Here is a 25625-nt window from a genome sequence, read left to right on the forward strand (position 1 = left end):
CCCTTTTAGCCCAGCATGAACAGGGTCCTTTTAATATTCCTTTACAAAAATTCCCCTATTTCAACCAGGTGACCATGAATAATATCACTCTCCTGAGGCTAACACAGAAAGATATATACCGAATGTTGCCTGAATGTGAACAAAACCCAGGAATATTCGCTGCCATGCGCTGTGCCGCAATGATTCCAGACTACTTGCTACTGGCTTGGTGTGGTAAAGTGTCCTACCGTGGAGGACGAAATAAGGCAGCCCTCCTCAGAAACCTTCTGCAAAGGCTTTCAGAGTACCTCCAGGAGAGCTTCATGGAGATGTCCCTAGAGGATTCCCGCTCCATCCCCAGACACATTAACAGACTTCCAGTTGCTGTATTGGCCGCAAATGCATCCCAATTCTTCAGGGCAAATCAAACATTAAACACCATTGCTTTTAAACCCTGTACTGTAGTTACAAATGTGCACTCACCAGAGGTGCCTTCTCTGGCTTCAGGCTCATGGGAATGGATTCACCTGTTGCGCATTCTCCTCCTCTTCCTCATCCACAAAATCCTCCTCCCTGTTACGTGAGACTCCCCCCTTGCAGGTGTCCATGGACAGTGGTGGGGTAGTGGTAGGGTCCCCCCCTAGAATGCCATGCAGATGATCATGCGGCATGTATGGGGCTCTGACCTGGAGCGACCATTTGCCTCCTTTGTCTTTTGGTAGGCTTGCCTGAGCTCCTTAACTTTCATGTGGCACTGCTGTGTGTCCTTGTTGTAGCCTCTGTTCACCATGTGCGATTTTAGCATATATATTAGCATTTCTTCTTTTGATCGGAGTTCAGCGTGCACAGATTCTTCTCCCCACACAGCAGTCAGATCCAGTGTCTCCCGTTCAGTCCATGCTGGAGCTCGTTTGCGATTCTTGGGGGGGGGGGGGGCTGCATGGTCACCTGTGCTGCTGAGTGCACCACACTGACCAAACAGGAAATGAAATTCAACATTTCCCCAGGCTTTTCCTGTGTACCTGGCTAGTGCATCGGAGTTGAAAGTGCTGTCCAGAGCAGTCACATTGGAGCACTCTGGGATAGCTCCCAGAGGCCAATACAATCGAATTGCGTCTGCACTACCCCAAATTTGACCCAGCAAGATGGATTTTAGCGCTACTCCCCTTGCCGGGGAGGAGTACAGAAGTCAATTTTAAGAGCCCTTTAGGTTGACGGAACGGGATTGGTTGTGTAGACACATTCATTTTAAAATCGACCTAACCCAGCTAAATTCGACCTAACCCCATAGTGTAGACCAGGGCTATGGTGCCACAAGGACTTCTCGTTGTTTTTGATGACACAGACTAAGGCCAGGTCTACACTGGGGGAGGGGGATGCGAGCTAAGTAGGTCTAAGTTATGCAACTTCAACTACGAAAATAGCATAGATGAAGTCAACGTACTTAGAGCTACTTACCACGGTGTCTTCACTGTGGTAGGTTGACTGTTGCTGCTGCCCCGTCGACTCCGGTACTCCACCAGAGCGAGAAGCATAGGTGGAGTCGACGGGAAAGTGCTCTGCAGTCGATTTATCACGTCTTCACTAGACATGATAAATCGACCTCTGCTGGATCAATTGCTCCAGGGTTAAGTGTAGACATGTCCTAACACGGCTACCACTCTGAAATCTCTTTGCAGCTGTTTTTCTGTGGTTTCTCTTGCTGGCTTCCCTGTTCTTCCTGCACAGCTCTCTCCTTCTCCAATGAAGCCTCTGCACTCAGACACTGTAGCTGGTAGCTAGCTATTTATGCTACCTTGTAGCTCTTTCTTTACATACTTTCCTATTCTTAGCAACAATTACTTCACTCCCACATGCTCAATCTTGACCATTACCTCAGAATTCTATTGAGAGCTCTGACCTTTAAAACATGTTGTTACCAGTATGAATAGGTTCTAACCAGCTAACTGCATAACTGACTGACCACTCTGTCACCCCTTACTGCATATGCCTAATAGTTGCCAATAGGGTGACCAGATGTCCCGATTTTATAGGGACAATCCCGATGTTGGGGGCTTTTTCTTATATAGGCTCCTATTACTCTCCACCCCTGTCTCAATTTTTCACACTTGCTGTCTGGTCACCCTAGTTCCCAATCTTGTACATGGTCACTGCTGTCCTTTACCTCACTGCTGTGATTCTACCAAGCCACTCCCACACACACAAGGTTCTTTGCCAGGACACTATTTTTTTAAATTAAGAAATCCTAAATTCTTATTGACCATGCTCAAGGTCCACAGCTTTGATCTCAGAGTGGAGTGATTTTTGCTTATTCAGAATAGAGATCAAAAATACAAAGTAGACACTGGAGAATTTTTTCTGGTAATAGATGGAATGCTGTGATACACCAATTGATTATTGACAAAGCATTTGGTGGCTTATCAGTGTCATTTGCTAGGCCCATTTTTCACCTAACATCCTCCCAACTGTCACGAAAAAAATGTTACTTACCTTTCAGAAGCGTTGCCCATGTGGATTTCACTTGTGGTGTGCATGCAGGACCAGATTGGATTCTTTTTGGCCACCAGTGCCAGGCGTGCACCTAGATGTCCTCGCATTCCCTTCACCTGAAGGCATAAACGGCTCAGCAGACCCAACCGTCCCTCAGTTCCTTTACAATACAGAATCCCAAAGGAGTAGGACTATGCAGTAGTGGGGAAGTAGTGCAGGTCATGAAACTCATCCTGAAGAACCACTGTGACTGTAAGATAAGTAATCATTATTTCTACTGTGATTGATTATCTACATGGACTCCATTCTTGGTGACTAACAACCAGGTTTCTGTTTGGTGGGTATGAGAAATCCTACTTGCATAATTACTGCAGGACAACCCTACCAAAATGGCATCTGATCTGGAAGCCTCTACCAAACAGAAGTGTCACATCAATCCATATATCCCAAAGCCAAAAGGGACCACTGTGATAATCTAGTTTGATCTCCTGTATAACACAGGCAATACAAATAAAATTTCCACAAAATAATTCCTTCAACTTCCGGCCTTTGTCTTGTTATCCCTTTGTCCATTAGATTAAAGAGCCCATTATCAAATATTTGTTCTCCATATAGGTACTTACAGTCACCCCTTAACCTTCTCTTTGTTAATCAAATAGATTGAGCTCCATGAATCTGGGAGGCTGTGAAAAATGATATTAACAAACATACAAATATCACTTTTCACAACAGACTTGCTAGTGCCCCAGCCACCTAGCTCTGGAGGCAGCACCACCACCAGCAGTAGCACAGACGTAAGGGTGGCAATGGGGTTCTAAGTCTGCTGTGAAAAGTGATATTGACAAAGTGTGTTTGTGCCCACGCCCCCAATATTAAACAGTAACAATTTCAAAAAAATAACTTTATAACAATAATTCAAAAAAATATATTTTAGTTTTAATTTAAAAATGGAAAGAAAAGGTAAATTCATTTTAAACAATACGGTTATAAATTTAGCATTTAAATAGTGTTAAATATAAAAATGTGTTTTTAATTTATAAGGGGAGTTGCACTCAGAGGTTTGATCTGAAAGGGGTCATCGATACAAAAAGTTTGAGAACTACTGCACTAGTCTGAATGGAAAATGCTCTAAATCTAATTTCTTTTAAGGGGTTAAAACAACAAAAGTAACAGAATCCGGTGACTGTAAGTTACTACACCATCTGCTAGTTGTTCTGTGACCTATGTGAAATCAAAATGGAATTCACAGTTTAGGCCTTACTGGAACAGTGTCCATATCACAGAAGCCACCACCACACTGGCATTGCCCCTAACCTCACCCCACAGCTCGCCCCGCCCCAACTTGCCTCCCCTTCAACCCTGAGCGACACAATTACAGCACCCACCAGAGAACGAGGCTCACTGCGCATGCGCATAAGCCAGCGCCGAACGCGGCCAACACAAAACAGTTCACGCTCATCCCCGCTCTGGACGCATGCGCTCAGTAGAAGGCATTCTCCCCGCCCGCCCCTGTAACATGCGCAGTTCACAAGGCACACCTGGTCCCGCTACGTATTCACGAGCTCCCCGCCACAGCGCATGCGTTAGTTGCTGCCTGCATGGCACCATGGTAACGGGACGCGGAGCCGGGCCCGTGTGAGCGGGGTTCGCGTGCGGCCGCCATGTCGGACATTCTGTGCGAGTGGCTGAACCGGGAGGTGAAGCTCTCCCGGACCGTGGGTGAGTCAAGGGCTCCGACACCTGGGTCCTGGGCAGCGTGGTAAGGATACACGGGGCTGGTGCCGCATAGGGGACGGTGCCGCAGCTCGGGAGGCAGGGCCCGGGGGTGCCCACAGACCACCGTGTGCCTAGGCACCTCTAGGGGCTCCCCCAGGTGTGTCTGTTCGCAGGGGCCGGTGGATAGTTGCTCCCGGGCAATTCTTTCGTACGGTGCAAGGGCGCCCGAGTTGCTGCCCGAAGGGGAGTCCCTCGCGCAGTGCACCGGGGACTGCCCCCTCGGCCTGCGCCACAGCAAGACGGGCTCAGTATCACTGTACAGCTAGAGAGATGGGGTCCCTGCTCGACTTTCGATGTGCCATGGCTGGCAGTCACTTTTGGGGAGACTTTGACGTCCGGGAGACGGGTGAGGTTGTCTGGGCGTCTGCAGGCAAGTTTGGGAACATAGTGCCTGGGTAAGGTGGGAGTAGCAGGAGGGTTCTGCTGCTGGGATGGCAGTCGGGTTGTTGGCACGTTGGTATTATTCATATACTCGCTATACCTGCAGTAGGCTTTGTGCACTCTCTGTAATGACTACGTGCAACTGAAAATACTGGCGCCCTAATTCTCTTCCATACACGTCTGAATTTTGATTTACCTATGGGCATTCATATACCTTCCTGCAGATGCTGCATGCCATATATGAGAGTTACTGACCTTGAGGTAATGCCAGTGGCAGTAGTAGTACTACATGATAGCTCTGGCTGATATATATGTGAATTCACCCTCTTTCCTCAGACCCAAATAAAGGGCTAAAACCAGCTGTGGATTTTACTTTTTCCACACAAATAATTACAACATAATCTCTTTAAAATCTCAAAAATAACTTGTGAAAAAAAATGGTGATGATTCTCCCCTAGATCCCTGGGGACTCAGGGGCCACGAAAAATTTCTATTCTATCACTTTATAAGGACTTGAGGATAGAAAGTACCTGAATTTATATTTATACAGCAATTCCTGCTGTTTGAATTATTGGCTTTAGAGGAGCATCTATTCTGTAATGAGAGAGACATCCCTTACTCAAAATCAGGCCTATTAGAACGTATTTACTGGCTGTTTTTGTTTGTGTGTGTGTTTTAGGAGCAAAGAGTTAGTAACTGTAACCTGTCAAGTATTGGTTTTGCAAAATTTTAATTAAGCCAAGTGTAAATAGTTATAATAGCGTAATTTACCTTTTGATATTGAAATTTAGATTTTAGATGAAGTAGATTATGGAATTTGGCTCTTAGTAGAGTTATACAACATAAATACTAGCTACTTGAAGACCATTTCTAATCCTAAAGTTATTTTAATATAGTAATTGAGTTAACAAAACTTTAAAGTTAACTTACAGTGTAAAGATTTTGAGAGCAATAATGAGTTGAACTAAAAATTAAGTACAAGTCTCTGATGTTATACACACACTGTAATTATCTCTATTATTCATATGGTACTTTGTATTTTGTTGTTGTTGCTTGTTTTTTAACCCAGATCCAAAATCATTCCCAAAAGAATTTTCTACTGGCTACCTAATTGGAGAAATTCTGCACAAATATGAACTTCAGGATGACTTTAACCAATTTTCACAAAGCAGGTTTGTAACTTAAGGCACAGCTAGAGCATCATTATATCTTCTATGTAACTTATACAAGATGTTTATCATTGAAGATTTTTTAGTGATACCTAGCAGGATTTGATGAAGTTACATACCAGTCATTAGTTAGCGACATATTATATGCATTAGCTGCATTAATTAGCTGCATACTTCCAAAGGATCTGAACATTAATTAAATATTTACTGGAAAGATATATGAGGATGATAAAGGATTGCAGCACAATTAATGTCAATCAATATGGTCCTATGGAAAATTGGTATTTGATTTAGCACTGCATGAACTTTTGATTAAAAAATTAGCACTGTACAAAATTGATGTAACATGAAATAGATTAAAAACTGGCTAACAGATCTCAAAAATAGGAAAATAATCATTCAGTGGAGTGTTTCTAGTGAAGTCGTACAAAGATCTGTTCTTGTCCCAATGCTATTCAATATCTATAAAGTCAGTGTTGATAAAGTTTCCAGATGACACAAAAATTGGTGGATGGATAATTAACTCATCATCAGTTATACAGAGAGATCTGGATCACTTGTTAAACTGGGTTTATTAAAACAAGTTCAAATGGAGCCAAATGCAAGGTCATATCTAGGAACAAAGAATGTAGGTCATACTTACAGGATGGGGGACTGTATCCTGGAATGCAGTGACTTTTAAAAGGCTTTAGGGATCATGATGGATAACCAGTTGAACATGATCTGCCAGTGCAATGCTGTGGCCAAGTGGGCTAGCACAGCCCTTGGTTTATAAGCAATGAGAACGTCACATAGGGAGGTGATACTACCTCCATATATGGCATTAGTGAGACCATTACTGGAGTGAAAATGAAAGTCCGTTTGATAATAGGTGAACTCTTCAGAATAGTATATCTTTACTGAACCATGTTACAGAAAGAGCTTAGCCTCTCCATAGTTACTTGTGAAACAAGGCTTAAGTCATAAACCTGATTTTCTCTTTCCATTTCTTATATTTGCCAAACCAAAGCCAATCCATTTGTAATTTGACAGGGCATGATTTTTAGGAGAGAGACTTTGAAGGAATTATGAGAAGGTCATGGGCAGTGTGTGAACCACCGGCTTGGGGAGGCTGGTCCCCAGCCCCTACCCCTTCCACCCACACTGGAGCACAGAGCCACCTGCCCTGCCAGAAGAGTGCAGAGATGCCCCTCCCCACTGCAGCCACTGGCCCAGTCCTGCAGCTAGTCCCCCAGCCCCAAAGGAGCACCGGGAGGGCGTGCGAAGGTGGGCGGTGCGTAGCCCCAGCTCCAAGAAGGTGGCCAGCTGCGGCCTCCCCAGACTTCCAGACCACCTGGAAGGGACCAAGTATCAGTCAGAGGCATGTCCCTCATTCTTTTAACAGTCAGAATGCACTTCTGACGTAAATTATGCAGGAATTGGAATCTCAATAAATTTTCCATTGACTGGGCAAAGGACATTATAATAAAATCTTCTAATGAAATTAGTAGTAGGATGGCGTTTCTATCTGATAACATATCCACTTAGCAAATGAAGGTGGGCTTGGAGAACAGGTAGGCATACTTGTGCTAGCTCTAATCTACTTAGAACAGATAACAGTAGAGTAGAACTTCAGAGTTACGAACGCCAGAGCTATGAAATGACTGGTCAGCCTCATATGGAAGCGGAAGTAGGCAATCAGGCAGCAGAAGAGACAAAAAAAGGCAAATACAGTACTGTGTTAAACGTAAACTACTAAAAAAAATAAAGGGAAAGTTTTAAAAGAAGATTTGACCAGGTAAAGAAACAATTTCTCTGCTTATATCATTTAAAGATAGTTAAAAGAAGCGTTTTTCTTCTGCATAGCAAAGTTACAAAGCTGTATTAAGTTAATGTTCAGTTGTAAACTTTTGAAAGAACCACCATAATGTTTTGTTCAGAATTATGAACATTCGGACATACAAACGACCCCAAGGTGTTCGTAACTCTGAGGTTCTACTGTAGGAATGAAGGCGTGGCAGCACACATTTCAGCACAGGCTAGCTGCCCCAGTACAAGCCCCTCAGGAACTCTGGGTATGTACTTGGGTTGTTAGCCTGCAGTGAAGTCCTTGCTGCCATGTCTTCATGATTAACCATGCTAGCTAGATTAAAGCAGTATCCACAGTAAATTTAAGTAAAGAGCCTTTTTAACCAATCGTATACCCGTTTAAAATAAATCAATCAAAAATCCTAGATTGCTTTTAGACTCCAGTAGAGCTTTCATACATAAGAATGACCATACTGGGTCAGACTAAAGGTCCATCCAACTGTCTTCCAACAGTGGCCAATGCCAGGTGCCCCAGAGGGAGTGAACCTAACAGGTAATGATCAAGTGATCTCTCTCCTACCATCCATCTCCACCCTCTGACAAACAGAGGCTAGGGACTTAACTCCATGAATTTATCTAGTTGTCTTTTAAACCCTGTTATAGTCCTAACCTTCAAAACCTCCTCAGGCAAGGAGTTCCACAGGTTGACTGTGCACTGTGTGAAGAACATCATCCTTTTATTTGTTTTAAACCTGCTGCCTATTAATTTCATTTGGTGGCCCCTAGTTCTTATATTATGGGAACAAGTAAATAACTTTTCCTCATTCACTTTCTCCACACCACTCATGATTTTGTATACCTCTATCATATCCCCCCTCAGTCTTCTTTTTTCCAAGCTGAAAAGTCCTAGCCTCCTTAATTTCACCTCATATGGGACCTGTTCCAAACCCCTGATCATTTTAGTTGCCCTTTTTTGAACTTTTTCTAATGCCAGTTTTTTGAGATGAGGAGGCCACATCTGTACGCAGTATTCAAGATGTGGGTGTACCATGGATTTATATAAGGGCAGTAAGAGACTCCCCATCTTATTCTCTATCCTTTGTTAATGATTCCTAACATCCTGGTTGCTTTTTTGACTGTCGCTGTACACTGCATGGACATCTTCAGAGAACTATCCATGATGACTCCAATTACTTTTTCCTGATTAGTTGTAGTTAAATTAGCCCCCATCATATTGTATGTATAATTGGGGTTATTTTTCCCTAATGTGCATTACTTTACATTTATCCACATGAAATTTCATTTGCCATTTTGTTGCCCAATCACTTAGTTTTGTCACATCTTTTTGAAGTTCCTCACAGTCTGCTTTGGTCTTGACTATACTGAGCAGTTTAGCATCATTTGAAAACTTTCCCACCTCACTTTATACCCCTTTCTCCAGTTCATTTATGAATAAGTTGAATAGGATTGGTCCTAGGACTGACACTTGGGGAACACCACTAGTTACGCCTCTCCATTCTGAGAATTTACCATTAATTCCTACCCTTTGTTCCCTGTCTTTTAACCAGTTCTCAATCCATGAAAGGACCTTCCCTATTATCCCATGACAGCTTAATTTATGTAAGAGCCTTTGGTGAGGGACCTTGTCAAAGGCTTTCTGGAAATCTAAGTTCACTATGTCCACTGGATTCCCCCTTGTCCACATATTTGTTGACCCCTTCAAAGAACTCTAATAGATTAGTAAGACACGATTTCCCTTTACAGAAACCATGTTCACTTTTGCCCAACAATTTATGTTCTTCTATCTGTCTGACAATTTTATTCTTTACAATTGTTTCAACTAATTTGCCCGGTACTGACGTTAGACTTACTGGTCTGTAATTGCTGGGATCACCTCTAGAGCCCTTTTGGCGTTACATTAGCTATCTTCCAGTCATTGGGTACAGAAGCCGATTTAAAGAACAGGTTACAAACCATAGTTCATAGATCTGCAATTTCACACTTGAATTCTTTCAGAACTCTTGGGTGAATGCCATCTGGTCCCGGTGACTTTTTACTGTTAAGTTTATCAATTAATTCCAAAACCTCCTCTAATGACACTTCAATCTGTGACAATTCCTCAGATTTGTCACCTACAAAAGCCAGCTCGGTTTGGGAATCTCTCTAACATCCTCAGCCATGAAGACTGAAGCAAAGAATTCATTTAGTTTCTCCGCAATGACTTTATCGTCTTTAAGCGCTCCTTTTGTATCTTGATCGTCCAGGGGCCCTACTGGTTGTTTAGCAGGCTTTCTGCTTCTGATGTACTTAAACATTTTGTTATTACCTTTTGAGTTTTTGGCTAGCTGTTCTTCAAACTCCTTTTTGGCTTTTCTTATTACATTTTTAAACTTAATTTGACTCCTTTCTATTTACCTCACTAGGATTTGGCTTCCACTTTTTAAAAGATTCCTTTTAATCTCCCACTGCTTCTTTTACATGGTTAAGTCAAGTCACGGTGGCTCTTTTACTGTGTTTTTTAATTTGGGGTATACATTTAAATTGGGCCTTTGAGAAGTGTCCATGCGGCTTGCAGGGATTTCACTCTAGTCACTGTACCTTTTAAAGCAGCAAAGAATCCTGTGGCACCTTATAGACTAACAGACGTTTTTGCATCCGAAGAAGTGGGTATTCACCCACGAAAGCTCATGCTGCAAAACGTCTGTTAGTCTATAAGGTGCCACAGGATTCTTTGCTGCTTTTACAGAACCAGACTAACACGGCTACCCCTCTGATACTTGTACCTTTTAATTTCTTTTTAACTAACCCCCTCATTTTTGCATAGTTCCCCTTTCTGAAGTTAAATGCCACAGTGTTGGGCTGTTGAGGTGTTCTTCCCACCAAAGGAATTTTAATTATATTATGGTCACTATTTCCAAGCGGTCCTGTTATAGTTACCTCTTGGACCAGATCCTGCGTTCCACGCAGGACTTAATTGAGAATTGCCTCTCCCCTTGTGGGTTCCTGTACCAGCTGCTCCAAGAAGCAGTCATTTAAAGTATCAAGAAATTTTGTGTCTGCATTTCGTTGTGAGGTGACATGTTCCCAGTCAATATGGGGATAATTGAAATCCCCCACTATTACTGAGTTATTTATTTTGATAGCCTGTCTAATCTCCCTTAGCATTTCATCATCACTATCACTGTCCTGGTCAGGTGGTCGATAATAGATCCCTAATGTTATATTCTTATTAGAGCATGAAATTACTATCCATAGAGATTCTATGGAACATGTGGATTCACTTAAGATTTTTACTTCATTTGATTCTACATTTTCTTTCACATACAGTGCCACTCTCCCTCCTGCACAACCTGTTCTGTCCTTCCGATATATTTTGTACCCTGGAATGATTGTGTCCCATTGACTGTTCTCACTCCACCAGCTTTCTGTGATGCCTTTTATATCAATATCCTCCTTTAACACGAGGCTCTCTAGTTCACCCATCTTATTATTTAGACTTCTAGCATTTGTGTACAAGCACTTTAAAAACTTGTCACTGTTTATTTGTCTGCCCTTTTCTGATGTGTCAGATTCTTTTTTATGTGCATGTTTCTTGTCTGATCCGGCCCCTACTTTATCCTCTTCCATCCTCTCCTCCTGACTAAAACCTAGAGAATCTCTCTCAGTAGACTCTCCTCTAAGAGAAGTCTGTCTGATCCACATTCTCTTCTGCAGCAGTCTCATCTTTCAGTTTAAAAACTGCTCTGCAACCTTTTTAATGTTTAGTGCCAGCAGTCTGGTTCCACTTTGGTTTAGATAGAGCCCATCCCTCCTGTATAGGCTCCCCCTATCCCAAAAGTTTCCCCAATTCCTAATAAATCTAAACCCCTCCTCCATACACCATCCTCTCATCCACGCATTGAGACCCTGAAGCTCTGCCTGCCTACATAGCCCTGTGTGTGGAACTAGAAGCATTTCGGAGAATGCCACTATAAACATCCTGGATTTCAGTCTCTTCCCTAGCAGCCTAAATTTGGCCTCCAGGATGTCACTCCTACCCTTCCCTATGTCATTGGTACCTACATGTACCACAACCACCGGCTTCTCTCCAGCACTACACATAAGTCTATCTAGATGCCTTGAGAGATCCACAACCTTCGCACCAGGCAGGCAAATCACCATACCCTCCCTGCAGCCAGGCCCTTCTCTCTCTGAATGCAAAGAGAGATTGTTGAGCTCATGGCTCCCAGCCTCTTATATAGGGCCAGCTGAGGCCTGATTGGGGCGTGGCCCAGCTGCAGCTGCTTCCCCAATCAGCCTAGTAGCTGTTTTTCCTGCCATAGCCCTCTCCCAGGGCTGTTTTAAGCCCTTCAGGGCAGGAGTGGGGTAACTGCCCTGCTACACTCCCATTACTAACACCTGCCTTTTCCTAGTGATTGGAGTTCCCTCCCCCGGAGAGGTAACCTCCGTGTGAGAGAATACCCCAACACCATCTGGAAGGAGGATCCCAACTATGGGAAGGTTTTCCTCTGCTCCCATTGACTGCTCTCCTTCCCTGGGCCTTTCATCCTCCTCAACAGCGCAGGGGCTGTCTGACCGGAGGTGGGACAGATCTACAGTGTCCCAGAAAGCCTTATCAACATACCTCTCTTAGCTCCTCCAGTTCCACCACCCTGGCCTCCAAAGCCCGAACACGGTCTCTGAGGGCCAGGAGCTCCGTGCACCAAATGCACACATACGCCACCCACCCACAGGGCAGGTAATCATACATGCTGCATTCAGCACGATAAACTGGATAGCCCCCCACTCTGCTGCTGGGCTTCTGCCTGCATTCTCTCCTACAGCTACCTAGGTTAATGAAAGGGTTTTGTTTAAATCAAAAAGTTTTGAATATATTGAATATTTTGAATTGTTTCTTTTGAGCGTGTATCAATGAATAATTATTTTTTATTCACCATGCACATTACAACCTACCTTTAACTCTTATTCAGAGTCAGGTTTTTTCTTAATAACCTGATATAGTGGTATATGTCATCATAGTGCTTACTGCAGCAAGTTGGACATTCAGGTAGTTTCTCTAATGGTCCCTTCTGGCCTTAAGCTCTATGAAAATAAACTCTATGAAGTGCAAAGTAACATAGTACTTTGCAGTATGTATAGTACTTTATAGTAGCAAAATACCATACTACATATATTTTTGTTTTTTAAACATAGGGTCGCAAACTCTAAACTTAACAATTTTTCTCGCCTGGAACCAACATTTCAACTCCTTGGTGTGCAGTTTGACCAAAATGAGGCCCAAAATATCATGACTGAACAGCATGGGGCTGCAACCAAGCTTTTGTATCAACTGTATGTTGCCCTAGAAAAAAAGAAAAAGGCGGGGCTCACAGGAGTAGCCATGGAAGCAATGAGACCTGCAGCACCTGCAAAGCTCCAGGGCATTGAGAGCAAGTTGTATCGAGAGGTAGGTTAATTACGTTTGTCGTATACATCACCGGATAATCAACAGACTAAAATGCAGCACATTTACATATACCTTTTGGGTAACAAAACCTACCCCCCCCCCCAAAAAAAAAAACATTCAGCTCATTTAACAGAACTTTCTGTTCAACATAGAGTACCTATGTGAAGCGTCTGTGACAGATGCTTAGTTTTCCATCCCCTTCATTGATTCACAGGCAGGCCAATCAGCTTCAAGATTCTCTGTTCCCTTGCTTTTCCTCTTTCCATTTGTTGCCTACTTTCTTCCCCAGGCTTCTTTTTTGCCATAAAGGAAATAACAGCACAGGCCAGTAGTTTTACAGCAGCTGCCATCTTATTCTTCTCGGCAGTACAGTTTGCATGCAGAAATTGAGCAAAGAGCAAAAGACTGAGAAGAGGGTTAGCGGTGTAGGTCCTGCCAGAGCATACACTCCCCGATCTCATTAGTAGTGCTCTCTCAGAGCAGGCCACACTCCCTCATGAGGGTGAGCAATTTTGAATAAGCTGTGTGTTGTGAACCAAATTTATCCCTTGTGTATATGCTGTTTGGTGGCACAAAATCAGACATATGTCTCCACTGGCAGAACGATCCTCAAGGAGAGTGGGAGCAGCTATAATATCCCTTCACCAAGGCGGTTGTATGTGGCTAGCACAAACTAAAAAGGGAAAAGAGGTGCAGCTAAAGAAACAAGGAACACCTGATTCAGCATTTCCTGCAATTTACTGAATTCATCTGTTCAAATATCATTTGCCGTCCTGTAATTTACAACTCTCTATGTCAATTTCAGCCAATCTGGCAATTTTTCTGGGGAAAAAAAAATCCTGTATATCTAGTTGTTCTGCGAACATCAGTACAGTATATGGGAAGTGCCTATTCAAAACTATTTTCTTAAATAGGACAATTTTGAGTTTCGGAAGTACAATAGTTTAATGTTTAAGTGGTTAAATGTAATGTTTGTGTTACTGTTTAAGTGGTTAAATGTAATGTTTGTGTTACTGTTTCTAACTCTGAGCTATCTTGAAACATTATTTCATCATAGCGTCTTAGAAACCTAATGCCGCGGCAGACTGACTTGAGACTGCAGCAGGTTTCAGAGCATTTTGAAATGAAATCTAAGCACATGGAAAATAAAATAGCTTGTATACAGTTTGCAGAACAACAGAAAGTTCAAAAAATCCAGGAGGAGCAAAGAGCCCAAGACATTGAAAAGGTGAAAAGCCAATTTATTTTTTCATACCAAGAATCCAATCCTGCAGATGTTTACTTATGTAAACTTTAAGTGTTTTATTAGTCCTGCTGATGCCATTAATTCCCTTTATATTGCTCCACACATACATATTGATGGAAAAGCAGGAAAAAGTGTAACACTCTTGACAAACATAAAGATGTGGCTGTGTAACCAATGGTATTTTATAAATCACTTAAATATTAATATTTACACACACACACATCAGGATAATAAAGTGTTTGGTGTGTTTGTGCCATGACACAAGTGGATTGTTAGGAATAAGAATAAAGGGCAAATGCCACAATCACATGAAAAGTTGTAATATCCAAACATGACACACAACGTGAAGAGTCTTACTATGATTATAAAATGGGTCTTATCAGTATAAGAAAAATAAGAACAGAAAGTAAACTATCCATACCCATCTAAATATTCTTCACCAAAAAATGTAAATGACATTTAAAATAAAAACATGCTTCTCTTGTCTTTGATATAATGCTCCCTTTTGGGGTTGATTTTTTTGTTTAATCTCAGGAGGTAAATTGCTTTTTCCACCCAGCCTCAAACTCTTGCCCAGGTATACCTAATCTAATATAGTCCGCTTGATGGTGTCACCTTGGTATCCGCCCCACCTCCTGACCCCTCCTGCTTTATATTCACAATTGACGGCCAAAAGCTTGGATCTGAAGATAGCTTCAACAATTGATCAAAAAGGCACCAGAGAGGCTTGACTGTATTTGAAATGCTACTCAGAGATGTCACTTGGGGTACTTGCTTCTAAAGAGGAAAGAAAGTAAATTTTAGAAGAGAATAGGAAGCCTTTCAACATACTGTTTTCCCTCAATTCAGAGTAGCACTTCAGTATCATTGGGGGATGCAGTTCTTCAGTCCTTAATCAACTGTTGAATGAGGAGTATTAATTTCAGATTCAGCTTTTATTATTTTATCCAATTTAATGTTGAAAGCCTTTTGAGAGAGAGGACTAAGTATGGTGGAAGGGGAAAGTAGAAGAGACCAAAAAACCTGCAAAAAAGCAGAGGAGACATAGGAAAAATGGTGAGGATCCGTGCAACTTTCTCTCAGAGAAAGAAGAGAAATGAAAAAAGGGAAATGTTAACACATGCAATTGTCAGTGAAACAAGAAAGTCTTTAATTTTTATATTACCAGTTTTTAATTTTAAAAATATACATATTACAAATTTTGATTATTAAAAAAGCCTCCATCTGACAGATCTGTAATCATGTTTTGTGGAGGCACACTGGTATTATCTGTAATGGAGTTGAGTAAATAAAAGTAGTGTAGCACTGAGGTCTATCCCTCTCCCTCTGTGGTGGCACAAAATGGGGAAGGGCCACAGAGTAGTGCACCCTCAAAGTGGTAGGGAGGGAAGACGTGGCTGTGAGCACTTGGGAGTGCAGGGTTGGCAGTGCTACAAACTGCTGGGGGTGCCTATCTCCTCAGGGGATGAGGTGAAGACCCTGATCCCAGTACACCAGTAAAGCTGCATAATGAGAGTCCTGGATGCATCTTTGGAGGAACGTACCAAGGGACATTTCTTTGTGTACTATTCCCCACCGCTACCAGCCCCAGGAGGCGTTATGCATTGTGAAGACATACACCTTCTGATACTGCTGTTTGAATAGTATACCTCCCTCTCCCAATATAGTGTGCTAGGATGTTGCTATGACTGTTGATCAGTTAGAAAGTTAGTTTACAAGATCAGTTTTTGGCCCAAAGAAAAGATTGCATATATGAGACTGACAAATCAGGAGAACTCAAAATACAGTCATTAAGACTTAATTATACACAACATATAGAGATGGGCTTCTTGATTTCATTTTTTAAAAAATGTTCTACTTTTTGAAAAATGGTTTAATCATAAGTTTTTATAGCACTATATGCAAGATTGGAACTTGTTTGTTCCAATACTTTCTGCTTATAAGAATTACAATACTTGTACTTGTACAATACTCAAGTAACTGAACAGATTTATACTGGATGTTCAGCATCGTAAAGGAAGAAGGAGACAAAATGAAATAATGGCCAGGATTCAAGCAGCTATTATACAGATTCCAAAACCACCATTAAACCGTACCTTGAAAGCTATTGAAGCCCAAAAATTGTTAAAAAAGAAAAAAGAAGCAGAGGTAAGTGTTAACTTTATTACTTTAAGTTTTAGTAACATTAAATTTTGCAAAGCAAGCAAACTCATAGTAGAAATCTACTGTTAGAGATGATATGCATACCAAATTGCACTGTTGATTTAACTGATTTCAACAATTACATCAGTATAAAACTGGCCTAATGCAGTAGTGAATCTGGCCCAGTAACCTCTAAGGGCTTGATCCTGCCTACTTTACTTAGAGAAATCTCCCATTGACATCAATGAGAGTTCTTCCAGAGTAAGTAGTACAGAACCAGGCCTTAAATTAATCCTTGGTAACATTTTAGGATCCACTCTTGCCACATTGAAGTCAGTGGAAAAATTCCTGTCAACTTTAATGGAAGTTGTATCAAGCCCTTAGTCACTTCCTTATGATTTGTGACTGTTGTACTTCTGCACTGTAATTTATTAACTCTTTTACAATATGCTATATAAAAGTGTCATTGACAACAAAAAAGACTAGTAAGATTTAAAATTGGTAGCTGTCTCATATCAAAGCAAGGAAGACTTTTGCTGGATTCTTTTATGTTACACTACTGTATTTAATACATTTAAAGCTTTTTTGGAGAGTGCTTCCCATTCAGAAATTTGGGTCATGTTGTACTTAGAACTAAGTGGGCCAAATTTTACCCTGACTCACATTCTGTACGACCAGATCTAGTTGAGAACTTTGAAGGCGGGGGGAGGGGGAGGGAAGAGAGATAATTTAGTTAGTCCTATTCTCTTTTGGAATTACCAAATGAGTTGGGTTACACAGGGTGTAAAATAAGACTAAATTTGGGCTGCTGAATCCAAATTACAACATACTTGGCAAAGAACAGTATACTTAAAAAAACCCTGAATGAACTCTTCACAGGGCTTGAACTGACTTTACTCAGTAATCTAGCAAACCATATTGTGCAGAATGGAAGACTGCAAAGCTCCAGATGTTGTCTTTACAATGGGTTGACTTGTATGTAGGAAGAGGAAAATACGATGAAGTGAGTGTGTAGGAGCATGATATAAGCTTGTCTTCTGTCACCCAGGACTAGCTAATACGTAATATGTTCTCAATATAATTTATTCTAAGACATTAAAATTACATTAAAAATTCTCTGTATAATAGTTACAGTACAAATACTAATGATTACTAGTTGAATCCATCTTTTGTGGTTTTAGGGAAGGTAAGACAATTGAAATGTCTGTGCTGTTTCTCTAGGATGTATACATGGAAATTAAGACGTTTGAGAAGTTTATGAGGAAAGAGAGCCCTACTTCTAGTAGCACCCAAGTCACTGACAGGTAATGTTTGCACCAAGTTAACATCAATGAAACTGTAGTCACTGGGGGGAAGAAATATCCACTAGTTTTGTGGTTCTATTAATGAAACTGTTCACCCCTTATCAACTGTTCTCATTTTTATTTTAAAATATACCTCATTCTCTATTTTTAAATTTTGCAGTCAGACAAAGAGACATTAATATCCCTAAAGAGCCTTTCTCAGTTGCTTATAACTTTCTCAAACTTTCTTCTTTTTTAGGCTCATGTTTTCCAGGTCTTGTCTCAATGAATGTTTGGAAAGTTTGAGTACATTTTTTTAAAAAGTAGCCCACATTTTTTCCTCTCAAAAAGCTTTAGAGTAGAAACTTAATGTTTGTACAGAAGTAATCTGTAAATTGGACATGTGCCTTCCCATGATACTGTGATAATCTGTTTTGTTTTGGTCAACTGGTAAGAGTTTAAAGTATCATATACATCATGTATTCACACTGACTTTAAAAAAAGTAGTTGTATTAACTATCTTAGAATGTCCTGTTGTCACTGTGCATAATGTGAGATCTTTCGCTGTGTACATTGAAGCCTCAATCCTGCACAGACTTATACACACACTTACTTACTTACTTGAAGCTAATGTAAAGTTAAGTGAATGCATTAGTTTGTGGACAATTGGGGCTTGAATGAGGTAGGGCTACTTAAGAGTGTACATGAACTCTTGCCTCACTGAAGTTCTGATCCTGCAAACACTTAAGCATGTGTTTAACTTTACAAATGTGAGTAGTTCCAGTGAAGGCAATGAGACTGCTCACATGCATTAGGTTACAGGGATCAGTTCAGCTAATTTATCTATTAGTTCCCCCTGTTTTCCTGGGCGAAGAATTCCTTAAACGTGATGGATTAAGGTTTATGTTTCCAAATTTCATACTTATGCAGATATTTTATGCACATGAGAATCCCATTTTTAATTTTTAGTTTGATTTTTCCAAAACTTATATTTTTTCACTGGAGAACAACTTTTTGTGTAATTAAGACAGAGGAGAGCTGTTTCAGGCTATCTAATTCTTGATTTTAATCAGTGTATTTCGCACTAGTCATCTGAAGATGTTTTTCAACATGAACTTCTTCCTCTAATTTGGCCATGCAAGGATCTTCCAATTTCATATTGCTAGAACAGGGGTCAGCAACCTTTCAGAAGTGGTGTGCTGAGTCTTTGTTTATTGACTGTAATTTAAGGTTTTGCATGCCAGTACAGGTCTGTTGCATCCACAGTCAGCACGTAAAGCGAAAATCGTGTATAGTCAAAATTACATTGAGTATAATGGCAGGCGACTCGCTCGCACTACAGGTACAGTATTAAAAATTTTTTCTTTTTTTGTTTTGTTTTTGCCGACCACGTAAAGCTGAAATCATGCATGTTAAATGTGCGTAAGATGCAACAGACCTGTAATACATTTTAACCTTTTTAGAAGGGCTCTTTCTATATCTATAACTAAACTATTGTTGTATGTAATTTAAGAAGCTTCATTTAAAATTACATTAAAATGCAGATTCCACCCCCAGACCAGTGGCCAGGACCCGGGCAGTGTGAGTGCCACTGACAATTAGCTTGTGTGCCGCCTTCAGCACACGTGCCATAGGTTGCCTACCCCTGTGCTAGAACCTTAATGCCTGCATAAAATAGCTATAGAAGAAGGTGCTCAGATGTTGCCATGATGAGCACAAGTACAAGAGCCTATGTAGAACAGAGCATACTAAAATAGAAACAGCAGATGATTTGTCTGGTTAAGAAACTGTTTGTACTGCGCACCACGAAGCCCTGGAAGAAAGACACCTGCTGTTGGTATGCCTCACCTGTGCTTTAGCAGGAGACTGAAAATAATATAAAGTGGCTTCAAGAGCCACTCAGTGCCTTTCTGCTTGGGATGCTTACATTTTTCTGGTATGGGTTTTAGATTGAGGAAACATAAAATACCTCTCAAACACATAACATGGCACTTGAACATCTATATGATAAAACCAACATAAATTAAAGCTGCACTGTATATATTAAGCAGAATATTTTCTTTTAATTAATTCCACTTCCAGCCCAATAAAGATACAGGCACTCTGCCTATTTTAAAAAAGCAAACAGACTGACAAAAACAACATACTGGTTTCAAAGAGATGATAAAAGCTCGTTCCCCAAAGTCAGAACTTAGGGGCAACTGGCCCATCAGGGAGGAGGCAGCAGCAGCTAGTTTCAGGGCAGCAAAGATCTTTGTCTTTTCCTTGATATTACAGCTGGTGACCAGAGTGGAAGGGGCAGAGCAGGGAGGCAGCAACTTTATCACTGTAAAACAATATATAATCTTCAAGTGATTAATCCACAAGGATTCCACTCGGTGTTCATGCATCCCAGGCACACAAGACCAGGTTATTTTGGCCAGCAGGGTCTGTTGGTGCCATGCCTGCTCCCTCCGTGCCCTCGCCCCAGAGGTCACGAAGAACTGAGTGTCCCAACCGTCCATCAGTTCCTTTTTAGCACCTGTGGGAGCAAGATGCAACCCCTGCAGTGTGCACCTGCTTCTCTGCACATTGTGAGAGTTTAGGGTTAATTGTTAGTCTTGCTGCCCATTGGCAACACAAATAATATTAATAATAAATCTTATTTTAGTTGGATTTTGCTTTTCAGCTAGAATCACCCTGTATTTGTGGGCACTAGCAAAATGCCAAAAGCAAAATCTCTGGGGTTTAAGACCTGTGTCTGATGTGAAGCTTCAGTGCCACTTAACAAAAACAAAATAGGCACCTAGATTGTCTAAAGACAGGGACATATTTAGGGTGACCAGATGTCCCGATTTTAGAGGGATAGTCCCGATTTTGGGGTCTTTTTCTTATATAGGTTCCTATTATCCCCTGCCCCGACTTTTCACACATGCTGTCTGGTCATCCTAGACGTATTCCTGAACAATGCACCATATATCACTTCTTCTCTAAACAGACTAAAAAAGTGAGAGAAGTCTTCTTAAAATTGTTCCTTTTGGTGTGCTGTATGTAAGCCTCCTTGGACACCAAAAGGAGGGAGGCAGCTTGACCTCAGTCAGTTTTTCTCCATGAGCCCCTGAGTGAGTCAAGATTCCACACAAAGCTAAACTGACCAAGAGGTGCCAGTCATCTGCCTCCTTCGTGCTTCAGTGACCTCTGATAGGGTAGGAAGAAACACTACTCCTGAGCTGAGCCAAAGAATAGGTCACCTTCTGAGTTGAGGCACAAGACTTATAAGTCTTAGTAGTCTCAGGCTCAATAGTGCAGGAGCAGAAAATAGCCTGAGATGGACCCTCTAGCACTCCAGTACTGACTGTTAAGAGTGCTGGCAGTACCCACTAAACCTGCAGGCCCTATCTCTCTCAATACAAATCCTATGGTACTGTACAGGCAACCTTGGAAGCATGTTCCTCAGTGCCCAGTGTATCAATACCTACTATGTTGGTATCCAGGGCACATATAGTATGAGTGATTTATTTTTGGGCCCAGTACCAGAGTCTACTTTCCTTGAAAGGTTTGGCGTGGTGAGAACCCCGCTGTCAGTCCCTCACCCCAGTACTCATATCTTATTAGCCTTATTCCTCCTGGCAGAGACTTTAGCTATACAAGCCCTGTGGTCCTACTACATTGTGCTTTAGGAAAGGGCCTATGAAGATGAGTCCTCTGGGCCTGACTAGAGAAGCTACATGAAAGCAGCCAATCAGAGCCCAGCAGGCTCAGATCAGAAGTGGTGCAGGCGAAACCTCACAAACCCTTGGACATCATGTACCCCTATATACCTGGCAGGCTCACCATGCCTGTAAACAAAGGATGGTTGGAACCTCAAAAGACCTGTAGAACACACCAGCATCAATTTGGCCACATTCAAGTGAGCTGACAGGATGTACCAAGTCTGCTAGATCTCAGGCAGCCTCTGCTGCCTGTTTGAAGAATGTCCTTAATTCTGAAAACTGTAGGGCAGCTAATGGACACTACATTTACAAGATATTATTGTTTGGCAGACTCTTCAAGACTGATCCTACTTTGGTAGGGCTATCATGCAGTCGCTATTTAAGTAAGTCCCTTACTACCCACCTTCCAAGTAGACAACTGCTTGTTAGTCACCAAGAGTGGAATCATTGTGGACAATCACTTGAAGAAAAAAGAATGGTTATTAGCCTTACAGTAAACGGTGGTTCTTTGAGATGTGTTTTCCATTTTGATTCTGTGACCCACCCTCCTTCCCAATCCTGTGTAGTCCTAATCCTCTGGGATTTTTTTACTGGCAAGGGAATGGTTATGCCTGCTAAGCCCTCAAATGGGGGACACAAGGACATTTAGGGTGCAGGTGTGGACCTAACTGACGCTGCTGGCCAAAATAATCCAATTTCATGTGCATGTGGTTCATGTGCACCAAGAGTGGAATCCACATTGACAACACCTCTCAAAGAATCACACTTAGTGTAAGGTTAAGTAGCTGTTCTTTTGATGTTCAACATGTATTTTCTTAGCAATGTACAGGACACCTTGCAGATACAGGAGTTAGACACAACAGCTCCAGATACCACAGCCCAGACAACTACTGAATTGTTGAGCACTTATTCAGATGATGAATATATAAGAAAAATTCAAAAACGCCTAGAGGAAGACAGTTTTGCCCGGGAGCAACGAGAAAAAAGACGACGGAAGATGTTAATGGAACAGCTAATAGCCCACGAAGCACAAGAGGTGAGGTATTTGTGCTGATATGTAGTATCGCATGCAGAATTACCAATTTGCAAGTATCTAAATGGAAAAATAAAACAACAAATTGATATTTAATTGCATAACAGCAGTCTTTAGCTATCAGATTTCCCCCCCCCAGAATTACAGAAAAAGCTGGACTTTTTATAATTCAAAAAGCTAGCGGTGTCATTCTCATCTCACATTTCTCTTACATGATGGAAGCAGTAAGGGTGATTTATTGAAGCAGTCCTAAGAGGCAGATGTTTTGCTATGGCATGTAATGATGTTGGGAAGCTGGGAGTATCAAATGGGAAGTCGCTGGTGTGCTGAAATTTTGCATGTTTGATCTCAGCCCTCAGGTGACATAACTGTTTTTGGAATGTTTGAACAAACTCTGTTCAGATGTTTTTATTAGGAAAATGGAGAAAAATTGTATCTATAAATGTATAGAGAGAAATAATAATACACCGCTACCTCGATAGAACGCCACCCGATATAACACAAATTTGGATATAACATGGTAAAGCAGTGTTCCGGGCAGGCGGGGCTGCGCACTCCGGTGAATCAAAGCAAGTTCAGTATAACATGGTTTCATCTATAACGCGGTAAGATTTTTTTGGCTCCCAAGGACAGCGTTATATTGAGGTAAAGGTGTACCAGCTCCTCAACTTGTGAAAGCTGTCATAGTTCAATTGAAGTCAATGAAGCTAAGATGTTTTACACTAGTTGAAGATCTGGCCCAAAAAAAAACTTTTCCCAAAAAATGGTTGAACTTAAAAACTTCAAACTTTATACATGGCTAGCTCTCAAGGAGGCATAGTCACTTGGTAAGTTTAAAACAGATAATGAAGTAAAATGATTAAAATCTTGCTTTTGTGCATTCAGGAAAAGTTGTTAAATATTTAGCGCTAGATTGTGACTTTCTAAAGTGGCTGGGCAGGGAAGTAGGGGGAGGCAAGGATTCCCCAAACCTCTTGCATGGCTGCATTAGAGTTACCCAGATCTTAGATCTGGGCAGTGCTTAATTTGTAATGAAAGAGGTGCTAGGGTTCAAGCAATTTTTTTACTTTCATAATCAATGCGGCAAATCCAGAGGTGCCAGGGCTATGAACTGCCAAGCCTAGAGTTGCCGAGGCTCAGCCTTGGCAAGTCCCTGCACAAATTAAGCATAAGATCTAGGTGCTGGTAAGGGGTAGGGAGCAGACAAAGATGGCTGGCTTTCTGGAGGGGAATGCTGTGTCTCAAAATGGGTTTTGCAGTTACTCCCCTTAATCCCCACAACCCCCTCAGGTTTATTTAGCCTCAGAGTTGGGGTGAGTTTGTTGTCCTTAGTGTGTATGTTTGTGGTGTGTTTGCTGCTTGACTGAAGTATATAGCGTGGTCTCTTTGGGGGACTGTGTGCTGAGCTAGAGGCCTGCTGGGCAAAGCTGAGAGCTTCTTTGATTCTCATGCCCTTTAGTACCCATCAACCCTTTACCGGGGGCAGGGCTTCATAAGGAGAACAGAGGTTTAAAAAGCCCACTCCTAAGTGACCAGAGGAGCAGCTAACCAGGGAGTTTTGCGAAGGAGTTTAGAGTGGGGATTGGGGGGGGCTAGATACACTTCATTAATATTCTTTAAACTTAAAAAAAAAAAAAAAAAAAAAGAAAGGTATATCTCCAAGTTTTTCTATCTCCTAGAACTGGAAGGGACCTTGAAAGGTCATCTAGTCCAGCCCCCGCCTTCACTAGCAGGACCAAGTATTGATTTTTGCCCCAGATCCCTAAGTGGCCCCCTCAAGGATTGAACTCACAACCCTGGCTTTAGCAGGCCAATGCTCAAACCACTGAGCTATCCCTCTTAAAGAAATAAACGCTCTCGATAAAAACAAAACAGCAATAAAGGAAAGAGCTGCAGGAGTAAAAAGAGAATGCAGACAGAAGTCCAGAAACAGAGTTTATAGTACTGAATTCAGTATGTATGATTACCTGCCTTATGGGCCAGTGGCGTATGTGTGCATTCAGTGCAAGGAGCTCCTGTCCCTCAGAGACCATGTGTGGGTTTTGGAGACCAGAGTAGCTGAATTGGAGGAGCTAAGGAAGACAGAGAGGTACATAGATGAAACTTTCCAGGACACAGGAGAGCAGTCCCACCCTCAGTCTGACAGCCTCTGTGCTGTTAAGGAGGATGAAAGTCTCAGGGAAGGAAAACATCAAAGTGGAGCAGAGGGAAATGATCCCATAGTTGGGATCCTCCTTCCAGATGATGTTGTGGTATCATTTTTGCATCGAGGATACCTCTCTTGGGGAGGGAACTCCAGTTATTAGGAAGAGATTGGTAATAATAATGGGGGATTTGATCATTAGAAACATATAGCTGGATTTGCAATGTCCGGGAGAACCTCATGATGACTTGCCTGCCAGATGTGAAGATTTGCAGATCTCTCGAGACATTTTGACAGACATTCATGTAGTGCTGGGGAGGAGCCGGTGTTTGTGGTACATGTAGGTAACAATGACATAGGGAAGGATAGGAGGCCAAATTTAGGCTTCTAGGTAAGAGATTGAAGTCCAGGACCTCCATCCCATGATAGCATTCTCTGAAATGATTCCAGTTCCACACACATTATTATTGAGTCTTTTATTTTTATAGCCTCTGTAAAAATCCATTTGGGTCTTTTAAAGACAGATTATTTAAAACAACCTGCAGTTGCCCCTATCAGACAGAAGCCATCTTTTTAGAAACTTTCTCTTATCTCATTAATTATTTTTTTGAAGCAAACATCATCCCTATTTCGTTCCTTCTTGCCTTATAACTCATTATTTTCAAGGCCCTTCTTTCACTTGCTAATTTTGGCCTTTCTTTACAACACATATTTCTTTCACCAAACTTAAGGTAACTTTTATTTTATAGTTTTATATTTATTCTACACTGTTGTATGGGACTAGCCACAGTGCGTGAAGTTAAGCATCCGCATAAGTCTTTGAAGAAGTAGCGTCTTTCCTGTGAACACCTGAGTTCAGGGTTCTATGCTTCTCCTTTCACAGTGATGACAATGTAAATAAAACAGCTTAAAACAGCATGTTCCATTCATCTTTAAATTAAAGGTGTCGATAGAAATATAGTAATACATGAAATATGTGTAGTAATATACAGGTGTATGGTATGATACATAAACACAGAATTAATGTGTTTGGCCACTGGATGCCACTGTTGTCCCA

At 41.5% G+C, this 25625-nt stretch overlaps 2 protein-coding genes across 15 annotated transcripts in view; one reads left to right on the forward strand and one right to left on the reverse strand.

Moving 5' to 3' along the window:
* The window catches only part of PRLR (prolactin receptor), a 293258-nt gene extending 289284 nt beyond the window's left edge, over positions 1–3974 (reverse strand). The window contains exons 1-2 of the mRNA XM_039542962.1: positions 3855–3974; positions 2470–2719 (exon numbers count right to left, since the gene is read on the reverse strand). The gene's annotated coding sequence lies outside the window, so the exon portion shown is untranslated. The remainder of the gene's footprint in view (positions 1–2469; positions 2720–3854) is intronic.
* The window catches only part of SPEF2 (sperm flagellar 2), a 146420-nt gene continuing 124698 nt past the window's right edge, over positions 3904–25625 (forward strand). For 4 of the 14 annotated variants that reach the window (XM_039542954.1, XM_039542956.1, XM_039542955.1 and 1 more), the window contains exons 1-7: positions 3914–4188; positions 5696–5798; positions 12777–13029; positions 14087–14257; positions 16283–16423; positions 17639–17721; positions 22212–22428. In XM_039542954.1, the coding sequence (XP_039398888.1) occupies positions 4131–4188; positions 5696–5798; positions 12777–13029; positions 14087–14257; positions 16283–16423; positions 17639–17721; positions 22212–22428 (1026 nt within the window). In that variant the 5' untranslated portion in view covers positions 3914–4130. Of the gene's footprint in view, positions 4189–5695; positions 5799–12776; positions 13030–14086; positions 14258–16282; positions 16424–17638; positions 17722–22211; positions 22429–25625 lie in introns of all 14 variants that reach the window. The other 10 variants (XM_039542947.1, XM_039542948.1, XM_039542949.1 and 7 more) reach the window with 9 other exon arrangements.

The sequence above is a fragment of the Mauremys reevesii genome, linkage group 6 (genome assembly GCF_016161935.1).
Source record: "Mauremys reevesii isolate NIE-2019 linkage group 6, ASM1616193v1, whole genome shotgun sequence".
Classification (NCBI taxonomy): domain Eukaryota; kingdom Metazoa; phylum Chordata; order Testudines; family Geoemydidae; genus Mauremys; species Mauremys reevesii.